Here is a 20,171-nt window from a genome sequence, read left to right as displayed (position 1 = left end):
CTCGGAAGGGACTCTATGATAGTTTTCTTCCTCACTAAGGGTATGCAATGAACATATAGAATATAGAGTGTAAACAAAGTGTTGGCATGCTAGGCTTCTTATAATGCTAGCCCTATAAAACAGGACTTCAAATTGTTTAGTCTTTTGGAGGTCCCATGTAAGGGAGATCCTTATCATTTGCATGTTTAAGAACTTACCTCCCTTTTCGAAAAGAGTAGGAAATTTTTACCTGATGAAGTCGTTAACACTTTTTATTTCCTCCATCTAGTTTGTAACTCAAACCATTTATCATGTAAATAACATTAAGAAAAAAAATCATACAATGATTTAACATAACATTACATTACAGATTAATATTCAGACATATGCAGTTGTGCTCAAAAGCTAGTAAATCGTACCCCCAAATCCACTCCTTCATGCCGAGTGTTGAATGTAGACAACAACACAATAATGCTCTGTGAGTCCAGAGAAACAAACTTTCTTGAATGTTATCACCTGACTTCAACATTTAAATATCTCAAACATTGCAGAATTTGAAGACTTAAAATATGTCCATGTTCTGGTGGAGTTCTCTAAAATTTGAGCACCACTGTATATGACACATGGTGTTGGTAGTGTTGTTAAACCTCAATCAAGTAATCGATAAATCAATCTGGTTATTCTAAAGTTTTTATTTGCATTCTGCCTTTCCCCTTCTATTTCAGTTGACACCACCCCTCCTACTGTGGTGTGTACCAACAATATCTTCCAGACTGTAGAGCTTGGTACAAACTCTGCAGAGGTTGTGTTCACGGAACCTACAGCCAGTGATATCTCCGGCCAGGCCAACCTCGTGAGCAGGACAGCCGCCCCAGGAGATTCCTTCCCGATCGGAACCACAACGGTGACCTACATCTTCGCGGACAACTCCGGGAACGTCGCAGAAGACTGTTCCTTCACAATCACTATCACAGCCCGTTAGTCTTGTTTCTAATTCAATGACCTTGATAAGGTCATACCTGTTTGAATTGATTTGTTCTTTTACACAGATATGATATATGTAATCTTCTGTCGCTATTGCATCCCGTGATGTATACATCTCAGGGGTCTTGTGAGAGCAAGTATGAACTTATTTTGTTCTTATTTTTTTTAGTAGCGACCACAGATTTGGTATCAGCAGTCTGTAAGTGTGGTAAACCAGGTGTTACTAAATCTAGATATCACTGGGAACGAATGGTATATTTGGTGTATGGTCTTTGTAGAAATAATCTAACATCAGTTAAACACAGGTTTCTATCACTAAATCCAAAATATGTAAGGACAGGTGTTGCTGTTGAAGTAGAAGAGCAGAGAGAATTCAGTAGTCAACTTGGTTAAAATGAAAACTATATAATTATAATGAATCCATGACTGTTGTATTCTTTGTAACAATAAGGAGCTTTCATTTTGCATGATGGGTACTTCTACGACGGTGATATTTGATGATTGAACCATCTGCGCAAGCGTTAATTATGAGGTTTTTGTCTCTCTTCCAGTTCTTACAGCTGTGTTATAAAAATTATAATCATTAATTGCAGGACAGAAACAATGTCATCCCCGACAGAATATATATATCGCTGTCAACCATTGTAGAAGCACCCATCGTCCAAAGCGAAAGTCCCGTAATATTTGCTTTGGTATACTTGTTGAATTTAAAATTTGAATTTTAAGAATTTCTGCTCTTGACTTGTTCACTATGACTTGTAAATGTGGATAGACTCTCACTTCACGTTCTAACCATTCTTAACTTCCTTGAAACAGAGGATAGCACCCCACCAACGGTGAACTGCATCAATGACGTCATCCGCACCGTAGAGTTGGGCACCACCAGTGCTCAGGTCTTCTACAGTGAACCTACAGCATCTGATGTTGGCCAGGCTACCCTGATCTCCAGGACTGTCCAGCCAGGTGATAGCTTCCCAGTTGGCCTGACCACGGTTACCTACATCTTTGGGGACAACGCTGGTAATATTGCTGATCCTTGTGTTTTCACCATTTCTGTGAATACAGGTAAGTAATATCACATTTTTCATTGGTATTTTTGTTCTCTAGAGGATACCAATTACCATCTTGGATAAATGGCATATGAGTGTATAAAACAGAAGATGATTACCAACCAAATGCAAATGCTTTGACCGGTTGACTACTGAATCAATGTAATTTCCGTAGACTTTGTTCAAGAAGCTTTCTGATCCCAAAAGGCAAATGGGTATACAGCTTACTGTGACCTTTATACGCAATGCAGTCCAATACATGGGTGATCAACGGATATTTCCTTGTAACACCACCAAGAGTGTACTGCTTGAGCAATGCCATTCAATACATGAATGATGCATGAATATTCTTTAGCGTCTATCCTTTGTGGCCTTTTCACTCACACCTGATACCAGCAGTGAACTGCTACAGCAATGTCACCCAACATCCCATTGGTGTATCCCTCGCTATCTATTTCTTTTTTATTTTACTACATGCCCCAATACAGGAAAGATATCACTCAATATCATATCCCTTTCATCTTTTGATCCACAGTTGATACAACGCCGCCAACAGTAAACTGTGTGAGCGATGTCGTCCGTGTTGTGGAACTTGGAACCACCAGCCTCGCCGTGGTGTACACTGAGCCCACTGCCACCGATATCTCCGGCACGGCTTCCCTCGTTTCACGATCCCATACCCCTGGACAGAACTTTCCGCTTGGCTCTACCGTGGTGTCCTACTTTTTCTCTGATGCCAGTGGTAACAATGCTCCAGCGTGTACTTTCACAGTGACCGTCACTACCCGTGAGTGCTACTCATCTTGCTTCTCTAAAAATGAAGCATTGACCACTTCAGTGATACCATGTTTCATAAATTTTCTCAAGTTCTTGAGGTCTCAGGATCTCAAGTTTTTTAGTTCTCGAGTTCTCATATTCTTGAGATCTTGAGGTTTTCAGGTCTTTGAGGCCATACATGTAAGTTCTTGATATCGTGAGGGTCTGATGTTTGAGGTCTCAATGTCTTGAGATTGAAGTTTGTAGTTATAAATTCATTTCAGCTAGGTAGACAGTGTTATATCTAAATTTTATCATTGTAATTTTCAAGCAGCATATATATATGCAAAAGTACTGCCATTTTGTAAACGACTATCACTGGTGTCAGCTGAGAGCTATTGTCCAACTTGTCCTAATATACATTTTTGGTGAATCTTACGGTGGCTTTTCTTTTTATATTATCTATCCCTTATTTCTTTTTACCTTTTAATTTTAATTTAGAAGTGTTAGAAAATATCCTTCATCTTTCTGGAACTTGAAGCTACTATATGGTGCAATATAGTATATAGAATGGCTATTGGGAAATTTAAATTATGTAATGGGATCTCTGGGAATGCTTGTACCAATGAACTCGAGTTAATAAGCAGGATTCTAATTCAATGCAAACTGAATGTTAATAATTTTCTAGCCCCATTGCTGTATAAATTGGCCGTTAAATGATTTTTTCCCAAGGGAGTGTTAGTTGGTCTTTAGTAACGTGACCAGAGCCACTATTCCATTAAGAAAAGTCAGGCATATGTATCTGCCTCGGATGAAATATATTGCTTACTCTCTAAAGTATTTTCCCTTGTTCACCACTGGGTAAATTACTAAAGAAAACATCCCCTTCTTCAACAAACATTGTTTTATCTATTGCTGCTCTTTAGAGGATACTATTCCACCCACTGTAACCGACTGCCCATCTAACATTTTCGAAACTGTCGAACTTGGTATCCCGGGAACTATCGTGACCTTTAACCCACCTCAAGCGACAGATGTATCTGGCATTGCGTCCGTCGTCTCCAACATCCAGTCCGGGTCGTTCATCAGTGCCGGTGAGACCAGGCAGGTCACCTACACCGTCACCGACAACAGCGGACTCACTGACACTTCCTGCACTTTCTCCATCACCGTCATCGCTGGTAAGATACGAGGCTGTTTTCGCAAACTCAACGTGGCCGTAGAATTTGCGGTTGGTGCCCCTAAAAAAGTACCATCGTAATGACACCATTGCTGATTCTTGCGTTGGTACAGTGTCATGGGTGCGGCCGCGTTTGAGTTGCAAAAACGGTCTGTAGCAAGGCTTGTTCCTTGCCGCATGCCGGACGTAGCGCCCTATCACCGCCATGTTGCGTGATGCTAGTGGCTTCATGTTATGGACTGTATGGTGCAGCCTAACTTCATCAATTTGATTCTGTAAAGAATACTGGATTGTGGATGTCTTGACGCTTTTCCAGACATTGTGCGACAGAGCCAGGCGGCAAAGATCAGCAACATTATGCATACAAATTTAATGTGAAGAGGTGACAAATGAAATTTGGCATTGTCACCCAAAAATCTTCATAACCATCTATTTGCTCAAAAATTTGAATCGGTCACATTCCCATGATCACAAATGAGATACAATTTAATTCATGTCATTAGTGAGACGACTGGATCTTGCGATCCTTGACAACTCGATCAACGTTGTGTCACACTCCAGTACTCTCTACATTCTTCGCTGGTGAACTTAACAATGTCTCCTAATCATAAAAGTATGTATACATCTAGAGTATCCCGCCCTTTAATACCCTTTTTTAATGCATATTCAGTACTAGTACCATGTGGTAAAACCAAAGGGGAATCTGTCTTATGCTATAGATCTCTTTTATCACATCGGCCTGTATTCTGGATTCTAGTTTGATGTAAACTGGTGTAATAATTCAAAGCCAACAGTGGCACCAATCACCGACCGTAAACGCAGCTTAGATTATTAGTCTAGTTGACTCTCCAAACTTTTCATCTTTAAACTTTTTCATCATCGCCTGATAAAAATGTTAACTGCAATTGAATAAATTATTCACTGTTAAACTTTAGAAGGGAGTCTTGTATGTATGAAAAACTCCAGCGTGATGGTTTTGACCTCTTTGGCTTATAGTCTTAACTTTTGCCCACTTTGTTGAACAAGAGTCACATCCAGCGGAATGCCAAGTGTGACTGAATTCACATTCTATTCACAATACACACAGAGTTCATTAAGTCTATTTTACATACATACATACATACATACACACACAATAGTGATGTGTGCATTGCTTTGTACTGTGTACACACAAAATGTTTCTTCAACGTAAACCAATCAAAAGATGTTGTCAATTCTCGCTACCCCAAATAGGAACAAAAATCTCATAATGCGCGAGACGAGATAATTTTCACTTCGTCGGGTCGTCATCACCACTTCCGGTTCAGAGTTATGCTCGCGCGAGGTTCGCGATACTGAGTTTTCCACCACGCTGAAATCGATGCCAATCAGCGTAATATGTACAGATTATAATACTTTTTATCTAATTTGGTCAGTTTTGATTCCATTTGAATTATAAATAGAAATAAAAAATATATTTCAAGTGAAAATGTGAAAGAGAGGGTTGTGATCACGAACTTTCCGAGCGAAAGCGACGTTGTGTTGTTGTGCATGACGGCACTGTTGATCTGAATGGCAAAACAGTGCATTGGACTTCCGATCAGGAAGTTGTAATACCGAAAAGCTATCCCATAATGCAATGCGCGTTACAGGGATTTTCCCGGATCTCGGCGAAATCGCTATTTGGGGTAGCGAGAATTGAATTGGCATAGTCCATGCAAAACCTCTCTTAAGGTCACACTTTGAAACTAAAATGGCACAGGAGGCATTATTTCCGTGGCGGGCAACGAGTATGATAATCTGATAGCGCAGGTGAGAATGATTAAACCAGTTTTCAGAATACAGGCTTATGAATCCACTGTTATATCAATCAATTACTGGTGTTTCCATGGCCCCTATAACCTTAATATCTGCGATCAAGCGATTTTGATTTATGAGCGTTTTGCATGTTAGTGACCCATGTTCAACAAGAAACTTCAACTCCAGAAATTGAAGGGGGGAAAAAAAAGAAAGAAAAAAATCTTGTTTACAGTTCCCATCCTCCCTGCGAATAAAAGCTTTTGCTATTATGTACATTTCAACCCATGAATTTATTGATCTGGGCCCCGTCTTACAAAGAGTTCCGATTGATCCAATCAATTGTAACTCTATGGAAATCCATCAGTGTCATAATTTTTTCTACAGGAAATTCGCACAATGTGCTTTGTAAACAAAGAGAAGTGCAGTGAATTTTCAAGAAAACAATGAATGCATGAATATACATCATAGCTAGAAAACATTTTGAACAAACATGCAAAATGAATGTTGATGTTGCTGGCCGTCCATAGTTGCGATTGATCGGATCAATCATAACTCTTTGTAAGATGGGGCCTAGATGTGTTATATGAGTTGACCTATGATTTTATGCCATTGTGTTGAACAAGACATACAACTTTTCTCCATGGTTGAGCGTTTTGAGCGGATTTCACAATTAGACGTGCGACCGTTTGTGACGATTTGGTAATAATATCATCAGTTGTAAATAGTTGCACGGCCAATTGGGAAAACCACTTTACTACGTAACCTATTGTAATATCAACCATTTGTTTAAAAAAAAATATATATGTAAAAATTGATTTTTGAATACATGTACGTAAAACCGGAAAATATTGCGACCAGAAAAATTGCAAGAATCGGTAAGTGAATGCTACCTTCATCTTAAAGCTCTTGCGCAATGCAATACACTGCGTCGGCACATATTCCAAGATCGGTTTGGAAGCTTACCCACTACCAACTTCTTTATCCTTGCATGTTTATCATTATTTGTTATGTTTTATAATATAATCAACAAAACACACCTGCATTTCCAATTATTTATCTGTCAATTATTTTGTTTTGTTTCTATTCATTTTGTGTGTGTGCATTTGCATGAAAATAACTCTTTAATAGTTCGCACAGTTTTGTTTGCAGTGAGTTTTTATTTCTGATTTTATGTTTGCCAATTTATGATTTTATTTATGTACATTATTTGATTGACATACAATAACAATTATACTTGTATATTCCTCCTACATATGAATAGAATAACATTATCTGATTGCATTCACTTATACTTAGCCTTCGCATAGACCATAGATCATAAATTCAACCTGCCTCATGTATTATTTTGTTATATTGTCAGGTAATTGTTTCATTTTGTGATGTAATTACTGCAATATACAATGACTGCAGTATATAATATTTCATTCTATTTCCCAGAAAAAAAGGTAATATTCATATAATATTGACTGGTCTTTGGGAAGATACCACACATATTTCCTAAAGTAGTCTTACATTGCTCAGCAGGGCAATATGAGTCTCTTGAAGGAACTATGTTGAGAAACTTCTCAGTCAGTAATTATTCATGATAACACATTTTCATCTTGTCAGCTTGTCACCATCTCACTTTTTTGTTATTCTCATCACTCTCATACTTGACAATAACTGTGCCAACTAGCACAATCACCCGCCAAGTCGGACTCGGTAGAGCGGGTCTCACACTCTGTTACCTTCAACCGACCGCAACGAATAACTCCGGCACTGCTCATCTTCTATCACTTACCGACCAACCTGGTGACTTTTATCCCGTTGGTCAGACCATTGTGACCTACACTTTTGAAGAGGCATTTAGAAATATAGCCACCGACAATGGTACTATTGATGTCGTGGAAGGTAAAATCAGACAGCCTTTCATACAGTGTACTATTAATATTGTTTCTTGCAGTTACTATCTAGAATAGTGTGCTCTTCTCTAAGCTAAACCATTGCATGCCTAATGTCTTCTTTAATAGTGGACGTAACCCCACCAGTCATTACGGTACCAATGCCTGAAGTCACCCAGACGGTTGAAATCGGTAGCTCGGGTACCGTGGTATTTTTCCCCGAACCCACGGCGACCGATCTCTCCGGCACCGCAAACCTTGTATTCCGCTCCCATCAACCGGGAGATGTATTCCCCGTTGGTCGTACCGTTGTGACCTACACATTCCAAGATGCTTCTGGGAATCCCGCTACTGCTACTTTCGTTGTCATTGTTGAGCAAGGTATACTCACCCCATTAGTGGCCATGATTGTTAGTGACAACATAATTTTTACACGTCCTGTATTAATTGTAGACTTGTTTTCACACATCTCATCATTCACCATTGTTTCAAAATTTTCATTCTCTTTTACTCAAAAGTGTCTTAATCTCACATTTTGTAGTGTCCAAATCTAATAAAAAGTTTGTGTAATGTCAAATAATAATGTACCTGCCTAATTTTCATTCATTCTAACTTAATAATTGTATTCATTCTGTTGTTTTAGTTTAGACTCTTATCTATAAACGAGATGGAAGCGTGACATTCCAAATAGTAACCCTTTCACCTTTTCTGTGCATGCTCTATCTTTAGTTGATACTTCTCCACCGACTATTACTGTACCTAGCGATGTAATCACCCAGACCGTTGAACTTGGTCAACCGGGTACCATAGTTAACTACCCTGAACCTACGGCAACTGATCTCTCCGGCACTGCAATTCTTGTATCCCGGACGAACCAACCTGGTGACTTTTTCTCTGTTGGTCAGACTATTGTGACCTACACTTTCCAGGATCCTTCTGGAAACCCTGCCTCTGGCACAGTCACTATCAATGTTGTAGAAGGTATCCATTCACATTTCATGCCATTTTCCATTTGCTGTATCAGATATGATTTTATTTTCTCATTTTCAATGATTAATTTCCAAGTCTTGGTGTCCTCTTTCCTTTTTTACCTTTCCACAGTGTGTCATTCTTTCTCTATAAACCGAACTCTTATTCAATTTATAATATGTTTTAAAGAGGTTGATCAACAACAGATCCCTTAAATGTTGCACAAAATCTTTAGAGCACATCTGTGACTCAAACATATTCTTTTTCCTAATGGTAACTGTACTATCGAAGCAAGTTGAAAGAGTACAATTACCATAATGAAACAAACCATGTAAACACAAAATTTTTGATAAATGCTTTACCTTTTACAATTTTTGGACAGGCGTAGACCTTGGCTGAAGTTACTTTGAGCTTAAAAATACAGCAAAGCTATATCTTTCAGATCTTTCATCTCTTCAAATTTTTAATACACATTTGTCGTCTTTACAATTTTATGCTTTCCATTTTATTATCATTTACTTATCACTATCTGCATGTCCTATTTCATTTTGGTTGACACTATTCCACATAGTAATTCTTTCATCTACACCCTTTGTATTTTATAGTTGACACTACTCCACCTGCTATCACTGTACCAAATAGTGTAATCACGCAGACAGTTGAACTTGGTCAACTGGGTACCAATGTTAATTACCCTGAACCTACTGCTACTGATATCTCTGGCACTGCAAATCTTGTATCCCGTACCAATCAGCCCGGAGACTTTTTCTCCGTTGGTCAGACCGTTGTGACCTACACTTTCCAGGACCCCTCTGGAAACCCTGCCTCTGGCACAGTCACTATCAATGTTGTAGAAGGTATACTGTCTTTTTTCTTTCATCATTCTGTCCCTTTCTTCCACTTGCCATTGTTTTTCTACAAACCTCATGACCTGTCTGAACCTGGGTTTCATTCAAACTTTGGTCTACTTGTGATTCACAGAACCAGTTTCAGATGGGGGATCATATGCATACATTTACAAATATAGGTATTAGGCTGTGCCAAATGAGAAACATGCAATTAGGTGTGTGCAACCTATAGCTACATAGTTTTGCAGGCCTTCATGTATGTTCAATTTGTTTCAAGCTGCACTGGCCACATCCTAAATGTAGATCTTTCAATCTGTGTAATATTCATCTTCTCTTAAACATCTGTCTTCATGTAAACTTCAAACCTTTTCTTCACACATTACTCATTCTTTAGTCGACACTACTCCACCGACTATTTCTGTACCAAGTAGTACTGTCACTCGTGAAGTTGAGCTTGGTCAAACGGGCATCAACATCTTCTACCCTGAACCTACTGCAACTGATATCTCTGGCACTGCTAATCTTGTATCCCGTACCAACCAACCTGGTGACTTTTTCCCTGTTGGTCAGACTATTGTGACCTACACTTTCCAGGATCCATCCGGAAACCCTGCCTCTGGCACTGTCACGGTCATTGTTACTGAAGGTAAAAGTCCTGCACTCTACTTCTGCCTTTCGAAACTGATATTTAACTATTCACTTTCCTTTTTTCTCTACCTTTTCTTTATTACTGTCCATTTCTGAGCAATTATGCAAGTAAACTATGAAGAAATAAAAATTTATTCACTCAGATACATTTCTGTGAAATATACAATCTCACAGGTTTCTATTTAAGGAAAATGATCGAACAAACTTATTTTGCCATGGTGGATGCCAAGAGGTTACTAGCTAATTTCTGAAATGGGTGAGAAATTCATCTTTATCTGACAACCAATTTTCACAACACAGAATTAAGGTTTTATTGCTCAGAAACAGTTATCCATCTGATCTTTCATGTTTTGCATCTCAATTGTTCATTTGATCATTCAATCTTTTGTCATCTGCTTGAATCCTTTTGTTCACTTTAACTTGACCACTTTTCTTTGTCATAATTGTTTCATCTCTTATGTTTTGCATGCACTCTTTTCATCTTTAGTTGATACTACACCACCTACTGTAAACATACCAACTAGATCAGTCACCCGTGAAGTTGAACTTGGTCAAAGTGGCCTCAATGTGTTTTACCCTGAGCCAACGGCAACTGATATCTCTGGTGTTGCTAATCTTGTATCCCGCACCAACCAACCCGGTGACTTTTTCCCTGTTGGTCAGACCGTTGTGACCTACACTTTCCAGGATCCTTCCGGAAACCCTGCCATCGGCTTTATCACTATCAATGTTGTCGAAGGTAAATGCTTGGCACATCAATGGTTGAATGTCTATCTCCAGAATGTCTTTTTGGCAGTTGCCTGTCCTTTGTTATCGACTTTCATTGCCGAAGAGGACATCGTTATGATGATCTCTTCTGAGTCATTTCCAGCTCACTTTTATGTGATATAAGTCATTGAATTCATGTACTTAGCTGACACATTATATTCTAATTGATCATCATAAAGTTAATTCTAAATATCTTTGACCTAACTCTACTAAAAATCTTTTTCATTTACATGATCTGTCACTTATCCATTATTTTCATGCACTCTTCACACCTTTAGTTGACACAACTCCACCGACTATTTCCGTCCCAAGTAGTACCGTAACCCGCGAAGTTGAACTTGGTCAAACGGGTCTCAATGTCTTTTACCCCGAACCAACTGCTACTGACCTGTCTGGTACTGCTAATCTTGTATCCCGTACCAATCAACCTGGTGACTTTTTCCCTGTTGGTCAGACCGTTGTGACCTACACTTTCCAGGATCCTTCTGGAAACCCTGCCTCTGGCACTGTCACTATCATTGTCAATGAAGGTAATTGTCTTGTTTCACATAATTCCATGTACTTTTTCCTCTTTGAAATTGATTTTTGTAATCTTGATTCATTTCCACTGCATTCGTTATTGTCTCTGATTTTCATCTTGTCATCTACCTTCATTTGCATATCTCTTTATATTTCAGTTGACACTACTCCACCTGTTATCACTGTGCCAAATAGTGTAATTACACAGACCGTTGAACTTGGTCAATCTGGTACCAATGTCAATTACCCTGAACCTACTGCAACTGATATATCTGGTGTTGCTAATCTTGTATCTCGGACGAACCAACCTGGTGACTTTTTCCTTGTTGGTCAGACCATTGTGACCTACACTTTCCAGGATCCTTCTGGAAACCCTGCCTCTGGCACAGTCACTATCAATGTTGTTGAAGGTAAAATATCTTGTATTGTTTTGTAGCACTTCTCTTTCCTTTTTTTAAAATAAATCTTTGATCTTTATATTTTCTGCACTGTCTGTCATTTGTCATATCTTCAGATTTCTAAAACACAATTTCCCTCATTCAAAGTTTATGATTTCCTTTTTGTTATTCACTTTTCGCCATCCACATGTTCCATTTCATTTTTAGTTGACACTACTCCACCAAGTATTACTGTACCTAGCGATGTAATCACCCAGACCGTTGAGCTTGGTCAACCTGGTACCAATGTCAATTACCCTGAACCTACTGCTACTGATCTCTCTGGCACCGCTAATCTTGTATCCCGTACCAATCAGCCCGGAGACTTTTTCCCTGTTGGTCAGACTGTTGTGACCTACACTTTCCAGGATCCTTCCGGAAACCCTGCCTCTGGCACAGTAACTATCAATGTTGTTGAAGGTAAAAAGATCTCGTATTGTTTTGTAGCACACTTCTCTTTCCTTTTTTGTTTTAAATCTTTGATCTTTATATTTTCTGCACAGTCTGTCATTTGTCATATCTTCAGATTTCTAATACACAATTTCCCTCATTCATAGTTTATGATTTCCTGTCATTTACTTTTCGCCATCCACATGTTCCATTTCATTTTTAGTTGACACTACTCCACCAAGTATTACTGTACCTAGCGATGTAATCACCCAGACCGTTGAGCTTGGTCAACCTGGTACCAATGTCAATTACCCTGAACCTACTGCAACTGACATTTCTGGCACTGCTAATCTTGTATCACGTACCAACCAACCTGGTGACTTTTTCTCTGTTGGTCAGACCGTTGTGACCTACACTTTCCAGGATCCTTCTGGAAACCCTGCCTCTGGCACTGTCACTATCAATGTTGTAGAAGGTAAATGTCTTGGAGCATTCTCTTCAACACCTATTACAAGTTCTCATACTTTGTTGAAATTGTTGTGTACATTTCATGGTTAATTTCCCTTCCTTTGGTGGCCTACTGTATTCTGTTATTTCTATAGACTTTCCTCGATCTTCAGTGGCCCTACAAATTCCCTGTTTTCATTTGAACTTGAAACATTTGTAGCTTGTGTTCAAAGCCACAGTCAAAAGGAATTCATGGGAATGTTATGTCTAGATAAGAAATTTCTTAGTTTCCCTAGTTGGTGTGAAATCTACGATATACATGTACCAACATGACCTTCAAACGGCCTACATGTAGTTGGAGGCCTCAATACAAAGATGCGTAGCATAGTAAGCATTGTTAAAACTCCAGATATCAGGACCCAATCACACATTGGTTTGTGATGTTTTTCAAATACCAAAGGACAACCCTGATTAGTTTCATAATGCACATGCAACGATGTTACTGATTGGGCGTTGTCATTAAACTTTGGTTGCAAACCTTAGTTGATGAAGCCCCGATGTCTTTGTAAATCTTACTCTGATCATCTCTATTTGAATGTGTATTATGGAAATTTCCTTCAAATCTTGTCCAATTGGTGCTGTAAGGGGGTATTATAGATGATCGTTGTACTTTTCTACCTTTCCTTTGATATTCGTCAATTGCTTGCCCCTTTTCATTTTGTAGTTGATACTACTCCACCTACTATAAATGTACCAAGTAGTACTGTCACTCGTGAAGTTGAGCTTGGTCAAAGTGGTGTCAACGTCTTCTACCCTGAACCTACTGCAACTGATATCTCTGGCACTGCTAATCTTGTATCCCGTACCAACCAACCTGGTGACTTTTTCCCTGTTGGTCAGACCGTAGTGACCTACACTTTCCAGGATCCATCCGGAAACCCTGCCTCTGGCACTGTCACGGTCATTGTTACTGAAGGTAATTGTCTTGTTTTCACTTTGTGTCACACTTGTAATTGTAATATTCTTGATTCTTTTAACAGTTTTATCATTCGTTTCTCTCCTTCGGTTGGTCTTTTGTTTGAAATTTTTGCTGGGACATTGTGCTTCTTTTATGAATGAAGCCTTCATTTCATCAATATGCCAAGACACAGATGTCATTAATTATAGTCTTTCATTTTACATAACTTATAGTTTTCATCTGGTCATTTACATATCTTTTATATCACACCTCTTTTCAATTTAGTCGACACTACTCCACCGACTATTTCTGTACCAAGTAGTACTGTCACTCGTGAAGTTGAGCTTGGTCAAACTGGTGTCAATGTCTTCTACCCTGAACCGACTGCATCTGATATCTCTGGTGTTGCTAATCTTGTATCCCGTACCAATCAACCTGGTGACTTTTTCCCTGTTGGTCAGACCGTTGTGACCTACACTTTCCAGGATCCTTCTGGAAACCCTGCCTCTGGCACTGTCACGGTCATTGTTACTGAAGGTATTCATCTTGCACATTTAGTAACATGTCTCGTAAACATCACCAAAAACAATTTTGTATATTGCTTTACCTTTAGGCCTTTTACAGAAGGAATAAAAGTTTTGCACATGTATTTCTTTATTTCTCAGAGAATAGCTAAAGATCTCTTTTCCAACTTTAAACATTATTTATAAGTCACTTATGACTGTTTTCTCACATCAAATAGCAAATCATTCTAACAAAGCTGAAGTTAACTATACATTGTTCTTGTTTCAGCATCAAAATTTTAGTGTATGTTATAAAAGTAAAGACTAAGTCACATTCTACAACTTCTTTTATTCATTGTCACCATGTTTCTCTTTACCTTTCTTGTGCACCCTCCCCCTTTAGTCGACACCACTCCACCCACTATTTCTGTTCCAAGTAGTACTGTCACTCGTGAAGTTGAGCTTGGTCAAACTGGTGTCAATGTCTTCTATCCTGAACCGACTGCATCTGATATCTCTGGTGTTGCTAATCTTGTATCCCGTACCAATCAACCTGGTGACTTTTTCCCTGTTGGTCAGACCGTTGTGACCTACACTTTCCAGGATCCTTCTGGAAACCCCGCCTCTGGCACTGTCACGGTCATTGTTACTGAAGGTAATTGTCATGTTTCACTTCCTTTCATTTTCATTGTACCGTTTCTCTTTTTTGTAATCGTAATTCATTTCTATTGCACTAGTTAGAGCCTCTGATTTTCATCTTGTCATGTATCTTCATTTCCATTTCTCTTTATATTTTAGTTGACACTACTCCACCATTTATCACTGTACCAAATAGTGCAATCACACAGACAGTTGAACTTGGTCAGTCGGGTACCAATGTCAATTACCCTGAACCTACTGCGACTGATATCTCTGGCACCGCTAATCTTGTATCCCGTACCAATCAGCCCGGAGATTTTTTCCCTGTTGGTCAGACCGTTGTGACCTACACTTTCCAGGATCCTTCTGGAAACCCTGCCTCTGGCACAGTCACTATCAATGTTGTAGAAGGTAAAAGATTTTGCACTTTTCTATTAATATTCCTATCAATATTCTTATCAATGTTGTCATTTAGTTTTGTTTGCTTGAATTGTTGAAGACAGTTGGTTTTTATTTTCCACACATCATTTTGCAATTTTATTTTCTGATCTTTCATCACATTGTTTTTTAAACTAGTCAGAATTCTGTTCGTAAAATTCATTGTACATTCTCATCAACAGTCTTATAAACCAGCCACCCAACTAATGATCACCAAGCTGGTAACTTTGCAACCCTTGGTTCAGAGAATATTGTTGTTCCATGTTCATTTCATCAACCTTCCACCACATGCCCTTTCTCACCTTCAGTTGACACTACTCCACCTGTTATCACTGTGCCAAATAGTGTAATCACCCAGACCGTTGAGCTTGGTCAACCTGGTACCAATGTCAATTACCCTGAACCTACTGCTACTGATATCTCTGGTGTTGCTAATCTTGTATCTCGGACGAACCAACCTGGTGACTTTTTCCCCATTGGTCAGTCCGTTGTGACCTACACTTTCCAGGATCCTTCCGGAAACCCTGCCTCTGGCACAGTTACTATCAATGTTGTTGAAGGTAAAAAGATCTTGTTTTGTTTTGTAGCACACTTCTCTTTACTTTTTTGTTTTAAATCTTTGATCTTTATGTTTTCTCCATTGTCATTTGCCGTATCTTCAGATTTCTAAAACACAATTTCCCTCATTCAATAGTTTATGATTTTCTTTTTGTTATTTACTTTTCGCCATCCACATGTTCCATTTCATTTTTAGTTGACACTACTCCACCAAGTATTACTGTACCTAGCGATGTAATCACCCAGACCGTTGAGCTTGGTCAACCTGGTACCAATGTCAATTACCCTGAACCTACTGCTACTGACATTTCTGGCACTGCTAATCTTGTATCACGTACCAACCAACCTGGTGACTTTTTCCCTGTTGGTCAGACCGTTGTGACCTACACTTTCCAGGATCCTTCTGGAAACCCTGCCTCTGGCACTGTCACTATCAATGTTGTAGAAGGTAAATGTCTTGGAGCATTCTCTTCAACACCTATTATTAGTTCTCATACTTTGTTGATATTGTTATGTACATATTATGGTTATTTTCCTTACTCTAGTGGCCTACTGTATTCTGTTATTTCTATAGACTTTCCTCAATCTTCAGTGGCCCTACAAATTCCCTGTTTTCATTTGAACTTGAAACATTTGTAGCTTGTGTTCAAAGCCACAGTCATAAGGAATTCATGGAAATGTTATGTCTAGATCAGAAATTTCTTAGTTGGTGTGAAATCTACAATATACATGTACCAACATGACCTTCAAACGGCCTACATGTAGTTGGAGGCCTCAATACAAAGATGCGTAGCATAGTAAGCATTGTTAAAACTCCAGATATCAGGACCCAATCACACATTGGTTTGTGATGTTTTTCAAATATCAAAGGACAACCCTGATTGGTTTCATAATGCACATGCAACGATGTTACTGATTGGGCGCTGTCATTAAACTTTGGTTGCAAACCTTAGTTTGATGAAGCCCCGATGTCCTTGTAAATCTTACTCTGACCATCTCTATTTGACTGTGTATTATGGAAATTTCCTTCAAATCTTGTCCAATTGGTGCTGTAAGGGGGTATGATAGATGATCGTTGTACTTTTCTACCTTTCCTTTGATATTCGTCAATTGCTTGCCCCTTTTCATTTTGTAGTTGATACTACTCCACCTACTATAAATGTACCAAGTAGTACTGTCACTCGTGAAGTTGAGCTTGGTCAAAGTGGTGTCAACGTCTTCTACCCTGAACCTACTGCAACTGATATCTCTGGCACTGCTAATCTTGTATCCCGTACCAACCAACCTGGTGACTTTTTCCCTGTTGGTCAGACTGTTGTGACCTACACTTTCCAGGATCCATCCGGAAACCCTGCCTCTGGCACTGTCACGGTCATTGTTACTGAAGGTAATTGTCTTGTTTTCACTTTGTGTCACACTTGTAATTGTAATATTCTTGATTCTTTTAACAGTTTTATCATTCGTTTCTCTCCTTCGGTTGGTCTTTTGTTTGAAATTTTTGCTGGGACATTGTGCTTCTTTAATGAATGAAGCCTTCATTTCATCAATATGCCAAGACACAGATGTCATTAATTATAGTCTTTCATTTTACATAACTTATAGTTTTCATCTGGACATTTACATATCTTTTATATCACACCTCTTTTCAATTTAGTCGACACTACCCCACCGACTATTTCTGTACCAAGTAGTACTGTCACTCGTGAAGTTGAGCTTGGTCAAACTGGTGTCAATGTCTTCTACCCTGAACCGACTGCATCTGATATCTCTGGTGTTGCTAATCTTGTATCCCGTACCAATCAACCTGGTGACTTTTTCCCTGTTGGTCAGACCGTTGTGACCTACACTTTCCAGGATCCTTCTGGAAACCCTGCCTCTGGCACTGTCACGGTCATTGTTACTGAAGGTATTCATCTTGCACATTTAGTACCATGTCTCGTAAACATCACCAAAAACAATTTTGTATATTGCTTTTCCTTTAGGCCTTTTACAGAAGGAATAAAAGTTTTGCACATGTATTTCTTTATTTCTCAGAGAATAGCTAAAGATCTCTTTTTCAACTTGAAACATTATTTATAAGTCACTTATGACTGTTTTCCCACATCAAATAGCAAATCATTCTAACAAAGCTGAAGTTAACTATACATTGTTCTTGTTTCAGCATCAAAATTTTAGTGTATTTTATAAAAGTAAAGACTAAGTGACATTCTACAACTTCTTTTATTCATTGTCACCATGTTTCTCTTTACCTTTCTTGTGCACCCTCCCCCTTTAGTCGACACCACTCCACCCACTATTTCTGTTCCAAGTAGTACTGTCACTCGTGAAGTTGAGCTTGGTCAAACTGGTGTCAATGTCTTCTATCCTGAACCGACTGCATCTGATATCTCTGGTGTTGCTAATCTTGTATCCCGTACCAATCAACCTGGTGACTTTTTCCCTGTTGGTCAGACCGTTGTGACCTACACTTTCCAGGATCCTTCTGGAAACCCCGCCTCTGGCACTGTCACGGTCATTGTTACTGAAGGTAATTGTCATGTTTCACTTCAGTTCATTTTCATTGTACCGTTTCTCTATTTTGTAATTTGATTTTGTAATCGTAATTCATTTCTATTGCACTAGTTAGAGCCTCTGATTTTCATCTTGTCATGTATCTTCATTTCCATTTCTCTTTATATTTTAGTTGACACTACTCCACCATTTATCACTGTACCAAATAGTGCAATCACACAGACAGTTGAACTTGGTCAGTCGGGTACCAATGTCAATTACCCTGAACCTACTGCAACTGATATCTCTGGCACCGCTAATCTTGTATCCCGTACCAATCAGCCCGGAGATTTTTTCCCTGTTGGTCAGACCGTTGTGACCTACACTTTCCAGGATCCTTCTGGAAACCCTGCCTCTGGCACAGTCACTATCAATGTTGTAGAAGGTAAAAGATTTTGCACTTTTCTATTAATATTCCTATCAATATTCTTATCAATGTTGTCATTTAGTTTTGTTTGCTTGAATTGTTGAAGACAGTTGGTTTTTTTTTTCCACACATCATTTTGCAATTTTATTTTCTGATCTTTCATCACATTGTTTTTTAAACTAGTCAGAATTCTGTTCGTAAAATTCATTGTACATTCTCATCAACAGTCTTATAAACCAGCCACCCAACTAATGATCACCAAGCTGGTAACTTTGCAACCCTTGGTTCAAAGAATATTGTTGTTCCATGTTCATTTCATCAACCTTCCACCACATGCCCTTTCTCACCTTCAGTTGACACTACTCCACCTGTTATCACTGTGCCAAATAGTGTAATCACCCAGACCGTTGAGCTTGGTCAACCTGGTACCAATGTCAATTACCCTGAACCTACTGCTACTGATATCTCTGGCACTGCTAATCTTGTATCTCGGACGAACCAACCTGGTGACTTTTTCCCTGTTGGTCAGACCGTTGCGACCTACACTTTCCAGGATCCTTCCGGAAACCCTGCCTCTGGCACAGTTACTATCAATGTTGTTGAAGGTAAAAAGATCTTGTTTTGTTTTGTAGCACACTTCTCTTTACTTTTTTTGTTTTAAATCTTTGATCTTTATGTTTTCTCCATTGTCATTTGCTGTATCTTCAGATTACTAAAACACAATTTCCCTCATTCAATAGTTTATGATTTCCTTTTTGTTATTTACTTTTCGCCATCCACATGTTCCATTTCATTTTTAGTTGACACTACTCCACCAAGTATTACTGTACCTAGCGATGTAATCACCCAGACCGTTGAGCTTGGTCAACCTGGTACCAATGTCAATTACCCTGAACCTACTGCTACTGACATTTCTGGCACTGCTAATCTTGTATCCCGTACCAACCAACCTGGTGACTTTTTCCCTGTTGGTCAGACCGTTGTGACCTACACTTTCCAGGATCCTTCTGGAAACCCTGCCTCTGGCACTGTCACTATCAATGTTGTAGAAGGTAAATGTCTTGTAGCATTCTCTTCAACACCTATTATTAGTTCTCATACTTTGTTGATATTGTTATGTACATATTATGGTTATTTTCCTTACTCTAGTGGCCTACTGTATTCTGTTACTTCTATAGACTTTCCTCAATCTTCAGTGGCCCTACAAATTACCTGTTTTCATTTGAACTTGAAACATTTGTAGCTTGTGTTCAAAGCCACAGTCAAAAGGAATTCATGGAAATGTTATGTCTAGATCAGAAATTTCTTAGTTTCCCTAGTTGGTGTGAAATCTACAATATACATGTACCAACATGACCTTCAAACGGCCTACATGTAGTTGGAGGCCTCAATACAAAGATGCGTAGCATAGTAAGCATTGTTAAAACTCCAGATATCAGGACCCAATCACACATTGGTTTGTGATGTTTTTCAAATATCAAAGGACAACCCTGATTGGTTTCATAATGCACATACAACGATGTTA

General features: G+C 38.9%; 1 protein-coding gene across 1 annotated transcript in view; it reads left to right on the top strand.

The window, feature by feature from the left end:
- The window catches only part of LOC129267714 (mucin-17-like), an 81,892-nt gene that overhangs the window by 22,833 nt on the left and 38,888 nt on the right, over positions 1–20,171 (top strand). The window contains exons 15-38 of the mRNA XM_064104730.1: positions 705–956; positions 1,780–2,028; positions 2,548–2,799; positions 3,695–3,949; positions 8,337–8,588; positions 9,182–9,433; positions 9,819–10,070; positions 10,560–10,811; positions 11,119–11,370; positions 11,518–11,769; positions 11,965–12,216; positions 12,410–12,661; positions 13,358–13,609; positions 13,877–14,128; positions 14,498–14,749; positions 14,893–15,144; positions 15,480–15,731; positions 15,926–16,177; positions 16,865–17,116; positions 17,384–17,635; positions 18,005–18,256; positions 18,413–18,664; positions 19,000–19,251; positions 19,447–19,698. Of these exons, the coding sequence (XP_063960800.1) occupies positions 705–956; positions 1,780–2,028; positions 2,548–2,799; positions 3,695–3,949; positions 8,337–8,588; positions 9,182–9,433; positions 9,819–10,070; positions 10,560–10,811; positions 11,119–11,370; positions 11,518–11,769; positions 11,965–12,216; positions 12,410–12,661; positions 13,358–13,609; positions 13,877–14,128; positions 14,498–14,749; positions 14,893–15,144; positions 15,480–15,731; positions 15,926–16,177; positions 16,865–17,116; positions 17,384–17,635; positions 18,005–18,256; positions 18,413–18,664; positions 19,000–19,251; positions 19,447–19,698 (6,048 nt within the window). The remainder of the gene's footprint in view (positions 1–704; positions 957–1,779; positions 2,029–2,547; positions 2,800–3,694; positions 3,950–8,336; positions 8,589–9,181; positions 9,434–9,818; positions 10,071–10,559; positions 10,812–11,118; positions 11,371–11,517; positions 11,770–11,964; positions 12,217–12,409; positions 12,662–13,357; positions 13,610–13,876; positions 14,129–14,497; positions 14,750–14,892; positions 15,145–15,479; positions 15,732–15,925; positions 16,178–16,864; positions 17,117–17,383; positions 17,636–18,004; positions 18,257–18,412; positions 18,665–18,999; positions 19,252–19,446; positions 19,699–20,171) is intronic.

Source organism: Lytechinus pictus, chromosome 9, assembly GCF_037042905.1.
Source record: "Lytechinus pictus isolate F3 Inbred chromosome 9, Lp3.0, whole genome shotgun sequence".
Classification (NCBI taxonomy): Eukaryota; Metazoa; Echinodermata; class Echinoidea; order Temnopleuroida; family Toxopneustidae; genus Lytechinus; species Lytechinus pictus.
Note: the sequence above shows the minus strand (reverse complement) of the source record. Positions and strands in the feature narration are given on the sequence as shown.